Source organism: Magnolia sinica, chromosome 1 (genome assembly GCF_029962835.1).
Source record: "Magnolia sinica isolate HGM2019 chromosome 1, MsV1, whole genome shotgun sequence".
NCBI lineage: Eukaryota > Viridiplantae > Streptophyta > Magnoliopsida > Magnoliales > Magnoliaceae > Magnolia > Magnolia sinica.
Genome location: NC_080573.1, coordinates 110,845,584 through 110,865,934, shown reverse-complemented (window position 1 = coordinate 110,865,934; position 20,351 = coordinate 110,845,584). Strand labels below are relative to the sequence as shown.

At 41.2% G+C, this 20,351-nt stretch overlaps 1 protein-coding gene across 1 annotated transcript in view; it reads left to right on the top strand.

Moving 5' to 3' along the window:
- Nucleotides 1-235: 235 nt before the first annotated feature.
- The window catches only part of LOC131253930 (RNA cytidine acetyltransferase 2-like), a 77,266-nt gene continuing 57,150 nt past the window's right edge, over nt 236-20,351 (top strand). Inside the window, exons 1-4 of the mRNA XM_058255033.1 lie at nt 236-422; nt 520-611; nt 9,959-10,130; nt 10,274-10,396. Coding sequence (XP_058111016.1) covers nt 318-422; nt 520-611; nt 9,959-10,130; nt 10,274-10,396 — 492 coding nt within the window. The 5' untranslated portion in view covers nt 236-317. The remainder of the gene's footprint in view (nt 423-519; nt 612-9,958; nt 10,131-10,273; nt 10,397-20,351) is intronic.

Here is a 20,351-nt window from a genome sequence, read left to right as displayed (position 1 = left end):
GTTTTCTCTGGTGTGGTCCACCTTAGATTTGGATATGATTCTTTTTTGGGCTCGTAGACGAAAAGGATCTGTCAAAATGGATGAACGGCGTGGATAAAATACATACATTATGGTGTGGTCCACAGAAATTTTACATCAGCTAGCTGGCTAGTGTAGGGGTCACTAGCCAAACCGCTTCGTATAAAACCTCCGTAAAACTGGCCGCGCTTCTTTCCACTCATTGCAGAGAGAGAGAGAGAGAGCAGCAGCAGCAGCAGCAGAAGAAGAGCGAGAGAGCAGAGCAGCAGCAGCCAAACAGCCGCAGAGAGAAAAAGAGGATGAGGAAGAAGGTGGACGACCGTATAAGGACTCTGATAGAGAATGGCGTGAAAACCAGGCATCGTTCCATGTTCATCATCGTCGGCGACAAATCTCGTGACCAGGTCTGTATTTCATCTCTCTATCGATTTTTCCTTTATTTTTATTTTTATTTTTTAAAGATTTTCCTTTTGAATTTTTCACCTTTTCGACCCGTTGCAGATTGTGAATCTTCACTACATGCTCGGCAAGGCGTCCGTTAAATCTCGGCCGACCGTTCTGTGGTGCTACAAGGACAAGCTCGAGCTTAGCAGGTTCCTATTTTCCTCTTGGATTTCTGACACTTATCTTTTTTCTTTTTGTGCTGCGTTTGGATGCACAAGTGAATCGTAATGCAAACAGTCATTTTTTTTTTTTTTTGGGGAGAAAAATGGCAAAAATTAGCGATGTTTCAGGGTATTTATAGTGGCAAAGGAGCCTTTCAGTTGCTGTTACTGGTCCTTTCGATTGCAACTTGAAAGTAATGCTATTGAGATTTGGAGAATGCTGAGAATTTATATAACAGTTTGGTTATTTGTACTTCATTGGACTGATTTATCGCATTTCAATTTGGTAGTGCATCCAAACACGCTCTTATTTGAATGCTGATTTTTTATTGTCATGGACTCTTATTTTGCTGTAACATTGGATTTTCCAAAAAAGTACGAGTGCTGTATTAGTAATAAGGCAATGGTGAAGACTGAAGAACTCTTAGGAAAAAAGAAGATTGAAAAACTCAAAGAGGCTTCACTTAGGGCCCGTTTGGGAGCGTGGATTTGGAATCCCCTGGATTCGGAACCCCCTGGATTTGAAACCCCCTGGATTTGAAATCCTCCTATCGTGTTTGGCACCGTTGATTGGAAATCAACTTTAATCCAAAAGTAGCTGTGCATGGTATATCTCTAATTAGTGACATATGTAATGTTTGACACATGGTTGTAATAAGCCTGCTGAAATATATGCTTTGCCCGAAAATGATGGAATTCCAAGTCTCGGATGGGCCACAAGCACAAGATCATGTCTGAGTGACTAACCAACAATTTTTAACCATTGATTTACATGGACAATGTTTGGATGGTGCTGATCATCATATTAAAGTAATTATAGTAATGCAATTGATAATCTAATTGTTTTGGGATATCATTAGTGGGTCATGTGCCCAATAGAATAATAGTATGGTGACACACATGTTACACATGCAACTCTTGGAAGGATTTTAGATGTAACCCAGCTCTCACCGTGGATTTCAAACCCCCTCTTTGAGGGGATTTGAAACCCTTTGGATTTGAAACCCCCAGTTACTTTATGGTGCCAAACAACCAGGGGATTTGAAATCCCCTCAAATCCCCCCAAATCCATGGTGCCAAATGATCCCTTAGCTTGTGAATTTGCTAGATATTATTTAGTCGAGTGTGGAATTATTGTCTTTTAGGCTGTGTTTGGGTGAACAAATGAATTGAAATGCAAACATTCAGTTTAATCATTGGGAAATGAGGAGGATGAAGGATGTTTCCAGCTAGGAAGATGAAGGATGTTTTGAAACGTTTCCTCCTTGGCTAGAGTCTCGGGTTGTCCTTTGGAACATTAAAGACTGGATGAGCGTGCTTTCTCCAGCCGACTGGTCGTTGATTTCTCATCAGCCTGACTAGTATGTTTGTGTTTTTGTTTTTCTGTTTTTCTGTGTCTCTAGCTGGCTCTGTCAGCTCAAGCAGCTCTTTCCAGCAGCGTTTTAAATAGTTGTAGCTTGTTGCATAACGTTTAGCTCTTTGTAGCGTGGAGTGTGAGCCACATGATGCTTATATTTTTTAATTTAAAAATAGGAAAAAAAATGATAAATAGTAAGGAAAAAGCGAAAAATATAAAAATGCCTAAAAGATTATTCATTTTCAAGTATAAGCATGTTCAAAAAAGTTATTAATTATTACTTATCAAAAGCCAATCCATATATATAAAGTTCTAAACCAAATCAAATAATCATCACATCAACAACATTCTAAGCAAACTACATTAATTAATAGTCTAATTGAAACTACAAAGGCACAACTCACAAGTCTGAAAAAGAAATAAAAATCCCACATATTAAGAATATTAAGCACAATACAAATGCCATCAATACAAAGAGGGATTTTCGAAAACCCTCTTTTGAAACCCTTTCTCTTTTAAGCTTAGTTTTAAAGTTTTTTTTTTTTTAAAATTTAATTTTTTATTTATTTTAATGTGTGAGTTTCACACTAACTTTAACAAAGGATCACCACCATTTTAAGTGAAAGTAAACAAAGAAAAGGTCTGATTTTAACTTCACATTTTAAGTTTTTCATGATGTGAGTTTTACACCATTTTTTTAGAGAGATGAGTTTTACACCATTTTTAACAAACAAAAGCTTAAAAAAACATTGTAGTGTACGCTACAAATGCTACGTGCTACGACCCCTATAGCGTGTTTTACATGGGATTTACGCTATTTAGCTATGCTACGAGCACTATTTGAAACACTGATACTAATTATCTATTGGACCTCATGAATGGATTAATGAATTGTATTTTGTGTTGTGTATTCTCAGTTGCCTAATCTCAATGTGCTAAAATTACTAGACAACTATCTATTAGATCCATTGCCGATTTACTATATTTTTGCATTCTGTATGAGATAGTCAAATGATTAACGGGAATTGCAAGCAAATTCCAAGCGGATGTATGATTGTACAACATGTTAAATGTCCCAATATGTGATTCTTGTGTCTTTTGTATGGTTATTTTTACAAATGTACTTTGCACGGTTAAAGGATGTTATTGGTCTACTTTGTTTGTTGGATTTACTGTTAATATTTTTAGTTTCATTCCAAATGCTTATATTGCGTTATTGCTCCACATATAGTATTTTGAATCCGTAGGCCCATTTTTTGGCCCACTTGGTGGTTGGTTTAGCCTAAAAATTGGCTCAAATATTCATCTAGATGGGCTTGACAAAATTGTATATCTGGTGCCAAGCTTTCTTATGTAATTATAACATTTTGGAACAATTCCTTACTCCAAACTCTGCTTGGTGTGAATATATAGCTTCTTACTTGTAACCAGTGTTTTAAATAGCAGTAGCGTGTTGCGTAGCGTTCAACCCTCTATAGCGTGTAGCGTAAACAGCGTAGCTTGTAGCGTGAGCTACACGATACTTCTATTTTTTAAGTTAAAAATAGGAAAAACATGATAAATAGTAAGAAAAAAAGCAAAAAATATAAAACTGCCTAAAAGATGATTCATTTTTCAAGTATTTAAAAAAAAGTTCTTAATTATTACTTATCAAAAGCCAATCCAGATATATTAAGTTATAAACCAAATCAAATAATCATCACTTCAATAACATTCTAAGCAAACTACTTTAATTAATAGTCTAATTGAAAGTACAAGTCGACTCACAGGTATGAAAAAGAAGTAGATATCCCACATATTAAGAATATTAAGTACAATACAGATGTCATCAATACAAAGAGGGATTTTCGAAAGCCCTCTTTCGAAACCCATTCTCTTTTAAGTTTAGTTTTAAAGGTTTTTTAATGTGTGAGTTTCACACCAACTTTAACAAAGGATCACCACCACTTTAAGTGAAAGTAAACAAAGAAAATGCTTGATTTTAACTTCACATTTTAAGTTTTTCATGGTGTGAGTTTTACATCATTTTTTTAACAAATGAGTTTTACACCATTTTTAACAAACAAAACCTAAAAAAAAACAAAAAAACATTATAGAGTATGCTACAAAAGCTACACACTATGTAGTTGTAGCATACGCTATGACCCCTGTAGAGTACGGTACAGGGGATTTTCGCTATTTACCTATGCTACGTAGCGCTACGGCTACACTACACTACGTAGCGTATGCTACTGCTATGCTATGAGTGCTATTTGAAACATTGCTTTCCAGGGCTTAGTCTCGAGTTGTATAGCTTAATTAAGTTTCTCTTTTCTGTTTTGTTTTTGTTTCTTTGCTTTCGGCTTGTTTGTTTTGCTTTTATTTCATTTTTGGGCCTATTTCGGGCCCTTAATAAATTCTCAATCTTCAAAAAAGAAAAAGAAAAGAAAAAATAGAAGAGAAAAGAAAAGGGCCTGGGCAAAGCAAAGTCAATATTTTGAATAGGCCTGGCCTGACCAGTTCAATTTGGTAGGCCTACTTCTAGTATTGTTTCCTTGATTTTGTTTTAGCTGAAGCCACTTCATCTAAAAAAGTTTTGTTGTTTCTTTCTGATTGCACGTAGCACAAAATTGCTATTTGGAAAACCTCCAAAGAATATGTCCTTCAATAACAGAAAGACCAACTAAACAAACTTTCAATGGTTCATGAATTTTCACTAGGAAGATCCAACTAATTCAAAATGCATTGAAAAATGCACCATAAATTTCTATCCGCATCACATAAAAAGTGATTACTTGCCTTTATTTCTAGTGATGAAAATCTAATAGATGATGCCTTAGCGAAGGGAGGTAAGAGGCGAACATGTGTACTGGAAATTCTATGTTGTATAGCGATGTGGTCTTGGATTTTTTGAGGGTGGTTAAGATGTTGTGGAGATGGGACTCATCTTGGTAATTTTCAGTTATATTGCTCTACCATAAGATGGTTGATAATGTGGTTGGGCTTTGATCACATTGGATGGGTATGCAATGCAAAGGTGCCACCCTGGATTACCATGTTTGGCTGGTCAATCATCTAGCTAACATGAAAAAATCGTTGTTAATGATTGTTGTATTTGCATGAAAAATGCTGACAGTGTGGACGATTCAGTCATCCATTTCCCCCTTGCTGCAACCATGTGGGCATGATGCATTGGCCAATTTGGCGTCTTCGACATTTCCAAGTATAATAGTATGCCGTTTGGTGTATGGGATCTTGGTCTGAGAGGTTGCAAAGGAAAGGTGCTTTGGAATATAAGTTTTATGGAATTCTTGGTTATCTGGAAAGAATGTAACAATAGAACTTTCAACAATAAATGCATTTCGATCCTTCAGGCAATTGAGTATTGGTTAGTGATGCAGGACAATTAGCCAGTTGCTCTAAAAGCTCGAATTGATAGAGAGTGGTGAATCAATCTCTTTATCTCTTAGCCCAGATCCCACATCGCATGAGTTAGAACCTCTGCTAATCCTCTTCGTGGGCCCTACTTCACATGGGTTTTGCTTCACATGGGTTTCGCTTCACACGGGCCACCCACCCCGAGTGTGTCCCCACATCTCATAGGCTACTCCACTTGAGCCCGGTGTGAAAATGCCCCTGCATTAATCACCCCTCGCTGAGGAGTCTCGAATACGAGACCTCCCGCTTGATACTAATTTGTTGTAGGACAATTAGGCACTTGCTCTGAAAGCTCGAACTGATAGAGAGTGGTGAATCAATCCCTTTATCTCATAGCCCAGACTCCACATCGCATTGGTTAGAACCTTGACGGAACCCCCTCGTGGGCCCCACTTCACATGGGTTCCGCTTCACACGGGCCAGATACCCCGAGTGTCCCCGCACCCCATAGGTTACCCCACTCGAGCCTGGTGTGAAAATGCCATTGCATTAATCATCCCTGGTGAAGAGTCTCGAACACGAGACCTTCCGCTCTAGTACCACTTTGATGCAGGACAACTAGCCATTTGTTGTAAAAGCTCGAATTGATAGAGAGTGGCGAATCAATCCCTTTATCTCATAGCCCAGGCCCCACATCGCATGGGTTAGGACATTGACTGAACCCCATCGTGGGCCCCACTTCACATGGCTTTCGCTTCACACGGGCCACCCACCCCGAGTGTCCCTGCATCCCACAGGCTACCCCACTCGAGCCCAGTGTGAAAATGCCCCTGCATTAATCACCCTCGGTGAGGAGTCTCGAACATATGACTCCTCCTTTGTGTTCTTCCTCTAATGACATCATTTGTAGAAAAAAAATCCTTTTTTTTTTCTCCCTTTAAATTTATGTTATTCATTAATAAATACGAGAGATGGTTATTTTTCCTCCCATCCTAGCTTTTGCTTTGGCGGTTTTCTTAATAAAATGACGTCACCTTAAAAAAGAAGGATAAATGGTTCACCTTTTTTGATGAGAGATAACAACACTTTATTAAAGAAGCGCGCTAGGCACGCAAAAGAATACAAGCTAACTACAACTCAAAAAAGGATAAGATTTACAGATTTAACTTCATTCACAACAGAAGCCTAGCCTACCATATTCCACTTAATCTCCCTAATAACCTCTTGGACAGGAGAACTATTTTGAAAAGCCCTCCTATTACGGTGACCCCAAATAACCTAAAAACCCCCAAAATGAGCATCCTCCACAACACTTTGCCCACTTTCCCAACTCTCCCTTGATGCCAAGCCCACATTAGTTCCACAGCCGATCTTCACATCATGTCTCCTTTTTACATAAGAAACACATATTAGCAAGTTGAATCATCCGATTCTTCAAAGGATAATAGGCAAGCATTTCATTTTTCTGATGCTGCCCCACAAAATGCCTCTATTATCAGTTAGCACATCCTGATGATGGAGGGGCCCAATAATTTAGGACTTAGGAGGGTATCAATTCATCCTTTGCTTTATGGACTATTGCATTGTCACTTGCCTAAGATTTTAATATTTCATGACGAGGCCAGTTGGATTGGAAAAATATGTGATGGCATGTGGAGTCAAGAGCATTCCTGACAGTCAAAGATCATATCTTGCTTAAGTTGGTGCGAAGATAACACTCTTTCTAGCATTCCGATCTGGATAATTTGTTGGGAGCATGCAAGTTGCTAACTTCCAGTTATAGCTGGCATATAACACTTGAACAGAAAATTATCTGAAAATCAGACTGAAAGTTGGCGTAAGGATTGATGACATTGCCATGCTTATGAGAATTGTTCCAAGGCTTGGTATTGAATCAGCAATGGATGGGCAGATGGATACATTTTGCTTATCAGAAGTACATTTGGCAAACACTAGTGGCACCATGCCTTTTTCAGATGTTACCCATGGTTTGCCCTTCACATTTTTTGAGTTTTTTTTTTTTTTTTTTGGAAAGATGAATTTTTGAGGTGACCGCATCACGCTAAATCTTATGTTAAGTATATTTAATGTGGAAATTTTCAGAAATGGTGTCAACTTTTCAGTGAAGGTACCACAGGGTTCATGCCTCCAAATACATGTTAGATTCTGTTGGTACTTGTTACTCAAACATTTCTTTTTGAAATTTATGAAAGGTTGTCGAATTGGTTAATTTTTTTGTTCTCTTTTTGATCTAGGGGTAAGTTGGTGCAACCCAGTTTTCGAGTTAATGAGATCTTGACACCTGAATCGCAAAGAAATGGACAAGAGTACACACACAAGAATATTAGAGTAGAGAAGGAGGGAACTTTATTGATATCAAACTTCTTCTCTTACAGTACTTGAGAAAAACTCACACTTAGAAAATATTGGAATTAACTACTTCCTACACCACTCTCCTTTTTTATAGACTCTAAGTGAATATCTAATGAGAATCCCCCCAACCAAGAGATTGATTTCATATCAATCATGGTTGACTTCAGATTAATCTAATCTACCTAAGATGTAAATCCAAAGTGCCTAATAATAGTAAAGAAAATATAGAAAATCCTAATTACATCTTTAAATCAGCGCATATCTTCAATCACATCCTCCTCATATCTTCAATCACATCTTTAAAACAGCCCTCATATCTTCTCAAAATAGTATATTACTATTCTTGATTTAAGCTCCCAAATCTATAAATAAATAGTAAAAAAATCAGCACATATTGGGCCATATAGTGGGATATGGGCCTACATTATTGTTGGGCCCTATAGTGGGCCTACATCAATTCTCCTCGGCTTGAAAAGAATTCATCCTCGAGTTGGAAACCAATCTCAACCTTCGGACATATACTACCTTTACGACAAATCTTCTTCTTCTTCGGTGGAAGCTGGTGGTGCAACCCTAAGCGTCGCCTTGGTATAACCTTTATTGGAGCCCATTGTAGATGATATCTTTTTTGCTTGCACTTTTGTTGGTGCCAAACTTGTCTTTTGTAACTTGAAAATTCTCCATGGATTTTGCAACATGTCTTGTTTTTCATGCCACTGTTATCTTTTGCAAAATTCTTTAATTTGAGGGTTGAGACCATTGGCATGTCTATATATGTGTCTGCCATTATTAGTGGATCCCTCAATTGATCCATTGGTGAATTCAAGTGTAGGTCCAACGTTAATGCATCGATTACTTCATACTGTTAACTGTTCCTTTGATTCTGTGGATCTCTTTGTCGTTTTCAAAATTTCTACATCAATTCTAGGTTTTCTGTCATGTATTCCCATTCCAATAATCGAAGGATTTGATCATTGGTGTCTTCATATGTAGGGGCCACCCGTTGTTGGTTAGGAGCTTGGTGGGGACCTTTGCCTACGTGTCCATGTGCTCCAACTTCAATCTCCAGTTTCCCTCCATGCCGTGGAGCTCCCCCACTTGATTAGTGAGATTGCCTACTGCATGTGTGAGTGGATCTACCCACTCTGCGAGTGTAATGGTCAATTGGATTATTTGCACAAACTCTTCTTCTGCCACCTTCTTCGAAGCAATTAGTAGATGATGTAGAATCAACAGTTCCCCAACGATGACCTGCTTTGATACCAAAATGGTGCAACCCGGTTATCAAGTCATTGACATCTCAACACTCAAATCACAAAGAAATGGACTAGAGTACACCCACAAGAATATTAGAGTAGAGAGGGAGAGAACTTTATTGGTATCAAACTTCTTTTATAATACTTGAGAAAAACTCACATGGAAAATATTGGAATTAATTGCTTCTTACACCATCTCCCCCTTTTATAGACTCTTAAGTGAGTCTCTAATGAGAATTCTCCTAGCTGAGAGATTGATTTCAAATCAATCTAATCTACCCAGGATGGTAAAAGCCTAACAATAGTAAAAACAAATATAGAAAATCCTAATTATATCTCTAATTCAGCCCCATATCTTCAATCATACCCTCCCACATATTCAATCACATCTTTAAATCAGGTTTCATATCTTCCAAAAATAATAAAATGTGATCCTTGATTTAAGCTCCCAAATATATAAATAAATAGTCCAAAAATCAGCACATGTTGGGCTCTATAGTAGGCTGTGGGCCTACATTATTGTTGCGCCCTACAGTGGCCTAGGTGGGCGATGGGCCTACATCATAAGTATAAGAAAAAGATTGTCAAAATCTGGGTCATAGTTGCTGTTAGTGTTGCACGAAGATTCAGACATCTTGTAAGTTTTGTTATAGAAATCAGTATGAAGTGCTACTAGAAACTCTAATGAAAACCTTTCCATGATAAGACTGCAATAGGATTTATGTGGCTCACACGTAGAAACTGCATTTCTCTTGTCCATGGTTCTTAGGACAAGGCATTGAAAGCTTTTTAACTTGTGCACAGCTTATGAAATTTCATTTGAATATACAGCTTACAGGAATCTCTTCGAAGGAACAATATATTCCTAATGCAGCTATTGTTTTTTCAGTTTTCTTATTACTATTATTTTGTTAAAATTGTCTTTTGGAACCTAACTCGTTTTAGCAAAGAATCTACTTATGTTGTTCTGATTGAGGGATTTTGTTTTCCAGCCACAAGAAAAAACGTGGAAAGCAGATCAAGAAATTGATGCGAAGTGGACTTCTAGATCCCGAGAAGGTGGATCCTTTTTCACTTTTTGTTGAAAGTGGAGGGTTAACATATTGCCTGTACAAAGATTCAGAAAGGATCCTTGGGAATACCTTTGGCATGTGCATTCTACAGGTTTTATAACATTCCTTAGCTATTTACTGTAAAATTTGAGCTCATCTTCTCTTCATAATGTTCAGTCCATTGGTGCTGTAGCCTGTAATATATCACTTCGTTTGTGTAATTTACCACACAATTTACACTGTTTTTTTTTTTAGGACTTTGAGGCTGTGACGCCTAATCTCCTTGCAAGAACTATTGAGACAGTCGAAGGTGGTGGGTTGGTGGTCCTGCTGCTTCGTTCTCTCTCCTCTCTTACTAGTCTCTGTACTATGGTAATGGTATGGATTCATTTCCCTCATATCACTACACGAATTTTATTCTTGTTGGTTGTTAGTGTTCGTTTGGGAGATTTTTTTACCGCAGTTTTATTCCTCAACAGGTATGCTGTGTATTGATAATATTGGCCAATGTTATTTGCTAGGTATTCGATAATGGTAACGGTGGTTGTAAGGGCCACCACTGTTACCGTTACGATACGGGCCGTAAAGGCTGTTACAACTTTTTTTTTTTTCTTTTCTGTTGAAGAAAACCTGTATTGGCCCCAATGTATCATCCATCACACTTTGCCAAATTATCAAAGTTTTTCTCTACAACGAATTGAGTTCTAAGTGTGTAATCATGTCTTTTGAGTTTTATGTTTTAACATCTCCTAAAATTTTCATCGAAAAAGTCCACCAATTTGCTCAATGTTTCCCTTAAACAGCAATACATTTCCTGATACATGCGATATTTCCGAATCCCAAGGGTGTCATATGGTCATTGATACTGATACTTAAAATGCAAGTCGTGGCGTCCTCTCATACGACCAATAGCTTCTTTCAGTTTCAAATGAGAGTTTTTGTTTCCTTTTTTGATGCTTAACAATTTAAACATAAGAATTCAGAGAATCAAAACTATCCATGCATGCATTATGGACATAAGAATATAGAAAAATAAAACTATCCATGCATGCGTTACTACACGTTTTTTGCTTATGGCCTTACCCTCATTTTGCTCAAATGGGTACTTTTGACTTTCTTCTCATATAGTCTTCACTTCAGGGCATATTAATTTTACCTATATAATTTTAATGTCCGTGTCCATCGCTTTGTGAGTATGCCTGCATTTGTGCAAACCACTGTCTAGAGTTGCTTGGATTTAGTTTCCACTCATAGTTGGAGCCAGTGCCCTGAAAAACAAATTTGAGCCCTATTCCACTAGCCATGTGGATGTGACTAGGGCGGTCTCAGCCGTAGATCATGATGACCATGAGTCCTTGGTGGACAACCTGATGATCCTTAGTGTGTAGTGTTATGTTGAATCTATATTATGGGTTTGTTGTGGAGCAATTCCTCTAGTAGTCCTTGGGAACTTGAGATTGGATATGACGGTCACTGACCAGGGAGGATCATGGTCCATGGATCTTAGTACCCCGTTAAACCATACTCGTCAGAGGTGCATGGGACACACCTGTGGACATTTGTTTATGAGATGTACGATCATCTTGTGTGAGGGGACTGACTTGGGTCAGGATGGATAGTCTCCACCACCAGAGAGCCGACTTGTTGTCAGTTTATGCCTTGCCCTTACCTTGCACTGGAGTGTGAGTGAGCCATGTACAAAGGATTTTGGGTCAGACGTTTAAGTTACATTGGCGGATTGAGATCAAGCCAATAGCTTGGGGTCCCATCAGCCTGTGTTGTGATCATGAGATCATGACTTGATGATGCATGAAAGATTGTTAATCTTTAGACTTGAGGACGTGTAAGGGTTCTTTACTGGTCAGATTTGGCTCTTCTTACGAGGTCCATGTAGAGGTGAATAGAGTGGGCGTAGCTGAGTACTTAAATAAGGAGGGCTAACAAGGGATCCACTGGTTTGCCTAGGAACATGTTTTTTGGCTTTGACCTGGATAGATCAGGTAATCATCAAGTGGTTTTTTTGCCCGGTCCAACACTTGAAAAGTTTTAAACGGGTTTTCAACCATTAAAATTTTGTTTTAACCGTTAAAACAACTTTGATCACACTTGATTATAACCTGATGGCCCAGATTTGATGGTCCACTTTTGATTGGCCTGAGATATGATTGTTAGTAGATACGCCGTGGCAGTGGAGGGATTGGATCATGAATATATGCAGGGATGAGGTAGAGTGATGCACTTCCCTCACGGTAGGTTACAAAGAAGTGCTTAGGGTGGTGGAGCACCATGCTGGGTGTACCCTTGAAACCTTGGATCCCTCCTTTACATAAATCCTATCCCAAAGAAGAGGGAAGAGAAGCCTTGGAAGTCTCCCCCTTGGGACGTCCACATCTTTATCCTCTTCTCCTTCGTCGATCAAACTTGGGTGGACGGTATGCTTTTCCCTTGGCCCTTACCAAAGGGAAAGGTTGGTTGCATATGACCTCTCTCGTACTAGGATTAATCGGGAAGAGACCTCCTAAGTTGGAAGGTCATAATTGGCATCGGATCATTCTACACCGTAGAGTTTACATTGCAGGTAAGATCTAACATTCTCAAGTTAGATTTTATGTTTTAGAAATTTTATATGATCAGACTTGGGAGGTCTTGGGATTGGGATTTTTGTTTTTGGATTCGGAGAAAATTATATTCCGCTCCGCATCTCCAATAAATCCTATCACCTATTCAATCTCATTTGTCCCTGATACTTTATTTTACACACCTTGTAATCTATTTATGGAATTTGAAAGAATAAGATAAGGAAAAAAGATGATTTGAAAGAGGGATAGGTGCCTAGCAATGTTGATGCATCAGGCCACCTGTCTATGAAAGTAGGTCAAGAGATGGACCCCACAAACTGTACTATTGACTTTGACTCTAAACATCTGATTGACCTGTTGACCCACAAGATCACTCAGATGGGCCAAAAGAATGGTCGGATTGGACTGCGAGGCCCATAAGTCCAATCAGATGGCCATGTGAATTGAAATAGACTGTCAGAACCACAATGAGTTCTTAGCTATCTATTTCTAAGCCATCGATGAAATGTTAACATGCGAGTTACTGATGAGTAGGACACGTTGGTTGCTCCTTGAATAGATTTGAACTGATCTGAAATGAGCTTTGCTGGTTCTAGCCGAAATGTATTCCTTTCATTTAAATCTATCGAATATGTTGAGGTAGAATCAATTGTAATTTTAAATTAGTCAGACTAAACAAAGTATATGGAGTGCAATTGTAGTAACTATGGAAGTAGAAATGAGGAATTAGTTAAGATTCCTAACCAAGAAGTTTCCCAAAATGCCCACTTTCGACATCTTAGGTCAATAATTCATGAGAGTAGAGAGACTGAGAAAGATGTTGCCCATACAATTCAAGTTGGGTGGAAGTAGAGTTGGGCATCGAGTCGAGTCGGACCGAGTTAGGGTTGACTCGACTCGATCCGGTCTTGAAATGGGCCTGACCCGAACTCGATCCGACTCGAGACCGAGTCCAACATGCCTGACTCGATCCGAGTTCGGTCTGGCCTGGACTGATCCGGACTGAGTTCAATCCGCTCAGAAGTACCGAGTCGGGTCGAGTTGGCACCGAGTCGAATTGAGAGATGAGGGAGGGAGTGGAGAGGAGAGAGAGGAGGAGGATGAGGGTGATGGTGGTGGGTGGTTGCCGAGCTTGGAAGAGGAGGAGGATGAGGGAGGGAGGGAGGGAGGGAGTGGAGAGGAGAGAGAGGAGGAGGAGGAAGAGGAGGGTGATGGTGGTGGGTGGTTGTCGGGCTTGGAAGAGGAGGAGGAGGAGGGAGGGAGAGAGAGAGTTTGGGATCGGGTTGAGGTAGGGTGCTGCGGGTAGGGTTTGAGGGTCGGGTCGAGTCTAACCGGATCGAGTTGGGTCGTGTTACTGGGTAACTCGAACTCGACTCGGTTTGAGTTCAAATTGGGCGAAGCCGACTCAGTTCGGATCTACTCACCCATTCAGTTCGGGTCGAGTCGGATCTGAACGAGTCGGATGAGTTGAGTTGGCCGGATCGAGTCGGATTGTGCCCACCTCTGGGTGGAAGTAAGATGTGCCTATGGAGTTTTATGTGATAATTGTGAATCACTCAAACTGAAAGCGAAATTTTATAGGTCAACTATAAGACCAGCCATGCTTTATGAGACAAAATGTTGGCAGTTAAGGAACAACATGTTTTTTTTTTTTTTTGGTGAAATTGTCTTTGTTCATTTCAAAAAATCACCACCTATACATCGGAGGCACCCCTTTACATAAAACAGGGGTCCATCCATGACAAGCACATAATAATTACAAAAAGATTTCAGTAAGGTGATCAGACCATCTTAATTGATCCTAATCCAACCTTATCAAGGAAGACAGAGCCTAGGAAGCTTCGATTGACGTTCCAACCAAGCATTAGATTGAGAAGCACTTCCTAATCGGGCCATAAAATCCGCAGGCGAGTTCCCTTCTCTCAAAACATGCACAAATCTGATTCGACCTCTTCGTTGCAACTGATGAATCTTATATAACCACATCTTCCATTTCCAACCCGGCTTTGCCACTCCATTGAGCAAATTAACAACCAGTCTAGAATTCGATTCTAAAATGATTTGGCTATAACCCCTTTGAATTCTGAGTGCAAGGCCATCATACACCGCACGCAATTCTGCAACCGTGTTAGAACCGACCCCATAACCTGCAGAAAATGTGAAAAGGAAATTGCCCATCTCCCCTCTGTCGATTCCACCTCCTCCCGAACTACCCGGATTGCCTCTGGACGACCCATCTACATTAATTTTAACCCATCCAGGCGATGGCCGCTCCCATCTAATCAGAACTGCTGGCCGCTAGTTCTAGAGCCAAAAGGCGAGACAGCATGTACCCTTGTATTATTGGTCCAACCTGATCCAGGTGCGCATCCATCGATGTTAGAACTGTTGAGAAGAGCGTCCCACCACTTGATTTTGGCAAGAACTCGATCAGATGACACCGACACTCCGTAAAAAACTGCAGCATTACGTGCTTTCCAGATCTCCCAAATCACAATGCACGGAATAAGCATTTAACTCACCGATTTGTTCCGCTTGGAAGAGACAGGCGCCCACCACTGAAATAGCTGAGCTTCAACCGATAATGCTGCCATAACGTTAATGCCTAACCATCTGCCCACAGTTTGCCAAACAGTCTGAGCTACGCTGCTGTTGACGAACAGATGAAGCAGAGTCTCAATTGCATGGGGCTGGGATCCATGAATGGAACAACAAACACATTTGGAGGCAATTTGGACACCTCTGGTTTGAACCGCACTGTCAACCGGGACTGCGTTTTGAAGCACCTTCCAGACAAGAAGCGAGATTTTGGGTGGTAGATTAGCATGCCGAACCCATCTTGGCCAGCTCCGACCCGAACCTGGATCCCTGCTCAAAGACCACGTTGATTTAACTGAGAATTCCCTTGAAGTCATGAACGGCCAAAATGGAACATTAGCGTCTTCTGAGATGCAATACCCTGCCTGAAACACATGATCAATAACTCTCTGAGGAAGGAGGTGGAATGTAGCTGAGGGGGGGGGGGGGGGAGAGGACCACTCGGACCGAGCACCTGACGCACCTGTATATCCTGCAAGCCTGCTGACACCTCTGCTTCAGCCAGTTGCGCTAGAGGGCCCAGGCCGGTCCAATTCGTCTGCCAGAAATTGCAATTACCGGCACCTATTTGCCATTGAACTCGGGATTCCACCATCGGAATGAGTTCCCTGATTGTCTTCCACAGGGGAGAAGATAACCGCCTTCATCGATCAAAAGCCCCTGGAGACAAGTCATGATGATACTTAGTGGCCATGAAAAATTTCCAAACATTGCCCTCCTGCCCAAATTTAATTGACCATGCCATTTTAAATCGAAAAGCTTTCATAATGTCCGCAAGTTTTCTAAAACCGATGCCCCCCCTCATCTTTTGGCGTGGCCAACAAGTGCTAATTCTTCCAATGACACTTTTGCTTTCCTTCAGAACAGCCCCAGAAAAAAATCGCCATGTGCCTCTCAATTAATTTCAGCACTTGAGAAGGAATATGGACAACCGCCATAGAGTGAACCGGAATACCTGATAGGATGTTCTTCACCAGGACCACTCTCCCGGCCTGGGATAAAATACAGGCCTTCCACCCATTAATGTATCCCACAACTCTATCTACCAACGGCTTAAATGCACTTGCTTTGAGCCTCCCGTTTGCCATTGGGACTCCCAAATACGTGAAAGAAGATGACGAATTGCCGAAACCGAGGATAGCCTCAATTGTTCTAATTCTCGCACTGGGTAACTTTTTTGAATAGAAAAAGGAACTTTTCCTTAGATTTATGCTTTGGCCCGAGGACGCTTGAAAGGAGTCGAGGAATTTCTTAATTTGTAGTAGCGTGGATTTGCTCCCATTTGTGAAAATTAACGTATCGTCAGCATAAAGCAGATGCGAGATCATTGGACACCCTCTGCACAAGGCAAAAGGCTGGCATATTTGACGATTAAACTGGCTTTTGAGACCTCTGCTAAGAACCTTAGCTGAACGAATGAACAAGCTTGGAGAAATCGGGTCTCCCTGCCTCAGTCCTCTTGAAGATTTTAAAAAACCCGCCATCTCTCCATTTATAAGAACAGAAAAACAACTATTCGCCCAACATTTTTCTACCATCTCAATCCAACACCCATTGAATTCAAACCGATTCAAAACCTGCTTCAGAAAGTCCCAGCTTACCCTGTCATATGCTTTGTCCATGTCTAACTTCAAGACAATGTTTCCCTTGTGAACCGGTCTATTTAATTCCCTGAACAGCTCTTGAGATAAGGCAATATTTTCCGCTATCGAACGTCCTTCAACAAAGGCCCCCTGTTTTGGCGATATCAACAATGGCTAAATCTGACTAAGCCTAAAAGCTACAATCTTGGAGAAAATTTTGTACAGACAGTTACACAAATTGATAGGATGATAATCAGAGAACCGCTTAGGAGAAACTGATTTTGGTATTAAGCCGATAATAGAAGCTGAGACTGACCTGGGGATATTTCCTCCTTGAAAGAGAAAGGAGATAGCCCTATGAATGTCCTGACCCACCACCTCCCAGCAAGATTGAGAAAAACTGGCTGAGAAGCCATCAGGCCCAACTGCACTGTCTTTTGGGATGGAGTGAACTGCCGAGCGGACCTCCAACAGCGAAGGGATCTCCAACAATAGGTCATTGTGGGCCTGCTCGATCGTGGAATACAATGTAGCAGGTCCTGATCAATCTGACAAGGATTGGCACTGAAAATTTGCTGGAAATGGTCCATCGCTGCTGCCTTTAACTCTGCCTGGCCTTCCGCGATTTGCCCAGAACCCAGTTCCACCTGACTAATAATTGCTCTCCTTTGTCTTTCCATAGCCGAGGCATGAAAAAACCTTGTGTTCTTGTCCCCCTCCGTCAGCCAGTCCACCCTCGGTTTCTGTTTCCAAAAGATTTCCTGCATAATCTCCAAGGATGCTAACCTGGCTGAATTTGAATTAATTTGTTGCTGCAAGCTGACTGTTTCATCGTTTGATCCTGATGAAGCTTGGATTCGATCCTCCAGCTTGACCGCAAGGTTCTCCGCTAGCTTTATCTGCTCAAAAATATTCCCAAAAACCTCTTTGTTCCAAATTTTCAGATCATGTTTCACCTGTTTGAGCTTAGAGAGCACATTGTAGATTGGATGAGAAGATTCCACCTTGTTCCACTGTCCCGACCACGTTCAGAAAATCAGCATGTTGGGTCCACATTCGTTGAAAACGGAATGGTTTTGGCCCACCATTCAGCGGCCGAGGGAAAGTGAGGAGAAGCGGAGCATGGTCCGAATGAATGTGAGGCAAATGGGAAACCTGGAATTGGAGGAATAAAATGGACCAACTTGCGTTGAAAAGGACCCGGTCTAGCCTTGCCCATACGCGAGCATTTCCGGACTGATTATTACTCCAGGTGAACCGATTACCTGAAAAACCCGCGTCTAAAAGACCCGCGGAGTTAATAGCATCAGCAAATTCTAAAGAAGAAGCAGAATCCGCAGCCCTTCTACTTCTTCTTTCCGAATCAACCACTATGGCATTAAAATCTCCACAAACAGCCCACGGGCCCTGCAGCAAGGACGATAGGAGAGCCAGGTCCGACCAGAGAGCTCTCCTCAAAATCCGAGCACACCTGGCATAAACAAAAGTTATATTTAACCGAGGATCACAATTCTGCACGGAAGCCACCATTCACAGACATTAATCAGATTTGAATCCTATCGAACAAGAAATTTGGGACTTATAAAACTGCCAAATCTTGCCACCCTCATCACAGTTAGAGAATGAGTGAAAACCCAACGCTAGTCTAGTTCGCACTCGTTTGTCACCACCAAGCATTGGTTCCAGTAGCGCCACGATCCAAGGATCATGGTTCTTAAGAATCCTTTTAGCAATCCGCAACGATCTTTTATTGCCTATTACGATCCAAGGATCATGGTTCTTAAGAATCCTTTTAGCAATCCGCAACGATCTTTTATTGCCTATTCCACAAACATTACATACAATGATCTTATCCATCAGATACACATCCAGTATTCACGGCCCTTCTCTTTAACTTGCGCAGTCTTGATTCCCAGTTTCCTTTAGCATAAAGGATTCTGTGTCGTCTTATCTTCGTCGGGGGTTTATCCACATGAAACTCCTCCTGTCCCTCCTGTATCCAATGGTCAGCCATTTCCTGATTCCAGATATGCCACTCCAAGACTCCCCCCAGTTCTGTCTGCTGTCCCTGTTCCTGTTCCTCAAACTGATTGGCCACCTGCCTCCCATAATCACCATCCAGATTTCTGTTAGAGCAGCAAATTGATTTGTCTACAGCTGAAAAATATGGAGATAGATCAACCTCCAGATCAGCTCTGTCCTTTACCTCTTTCCTCCTTTCATATGCTACTGTTTGGACTCAACTTGTACACCATCTAGGCTCAGATCTGCACTCTACTACTGCTCCAACCTCTCCACTATTTTCAGCACTCCCAGTCACCTCGGCCCTGTTTCTCACCAAACCGTGTCTGAGATCAGGTGGGTGGTTCTCCTTTCCACCAGCAGACCTTCTCTCGAGAATCTGTTCCTGGCATTGCAGGTGATAGCCAACTTCACCTTCTTCAACAGTCGTACCACCAATCACATTCATTACATTTCTGTTGCCTGTAGAACCATGCCTGATTTCTGGTAAGTGGGTCCCCTCTCCACCAGCAGACATCTCCTCGTAAATCTGCTCCTGGATTTGAAGTTGATTTCCAGTATCCTGTGGAAACAATCCCGCCTTCCTGACCTGATGTCGCGATGTACCTATTGCATAAGGGTTTAACATATCCAGGTGGCTGGCCATAGGATGTATGTTCTGTTGGGGTTGAGAATATGGCTGCATTCCACACAACATATCATCTCCCCCATGATAAACAGATACCTGTATTTTATTTTGCTCTGCTAGATTTGATTTCAAATAGGCTTGAGATCCATCCTGCTGATACTCCTCTAGCTGATTGGAAAGTAGCCCTGGATTGTCATCAGTTCTGTCTAGCAGGAGCAGAGGATTAGGAGGGCTGGGCAGTGGCACTTGCAACGCACCTACCCTTCCACCTAATTCTGGCTGGCATTGGGCCTCTCCACTACCATCAACTCCTGCATTAACCGTCCGACTATCATCTAATGATGTTGGATCAATACCACCTACTGTATCACCCATAATATCATTTGCACTTACACCCAAATTTACATTGACACTATCGCCCGGATTGACATTTAAACAAACATCTGACTGATTTCCTGAAATACCAACCTGAGAGTTATCAACCCCTGCTGTAGCCTTTTCACAAACAGGTACTAGGGGCCCCGACTAACCATGAAATCTTCTGATAACCCATGCCTTGGTGCTCTCGTTGGTTGCGTGGTTGATGGACGGTGAGCATCCATATTTGAACAGTGGTTCCATCTCCACGATAACAGGATAAGCCTTCCCCAAAATCTTCAACTCCAAGACTTGATTGAAGCTTACACCCGGTCGAGGAATCACCTTAATTCGAGCAAATGCCTGGAAATAGCCTAATCTGGAGTTAGAATCAATCTGAATGATCTTACCGAAGAAACTTGCCAGATCCAGGATGACTGACTTAATTCAGGCCTGGGCTGGAATGCCGAAAAGTCTATTCCAGATGCCACTTCCCCCTATAACCTCTGCTGGATTCCACCTTTTAACCGTTTGTAGCCCCATTTCATTGTGCAATTTAGTATTTG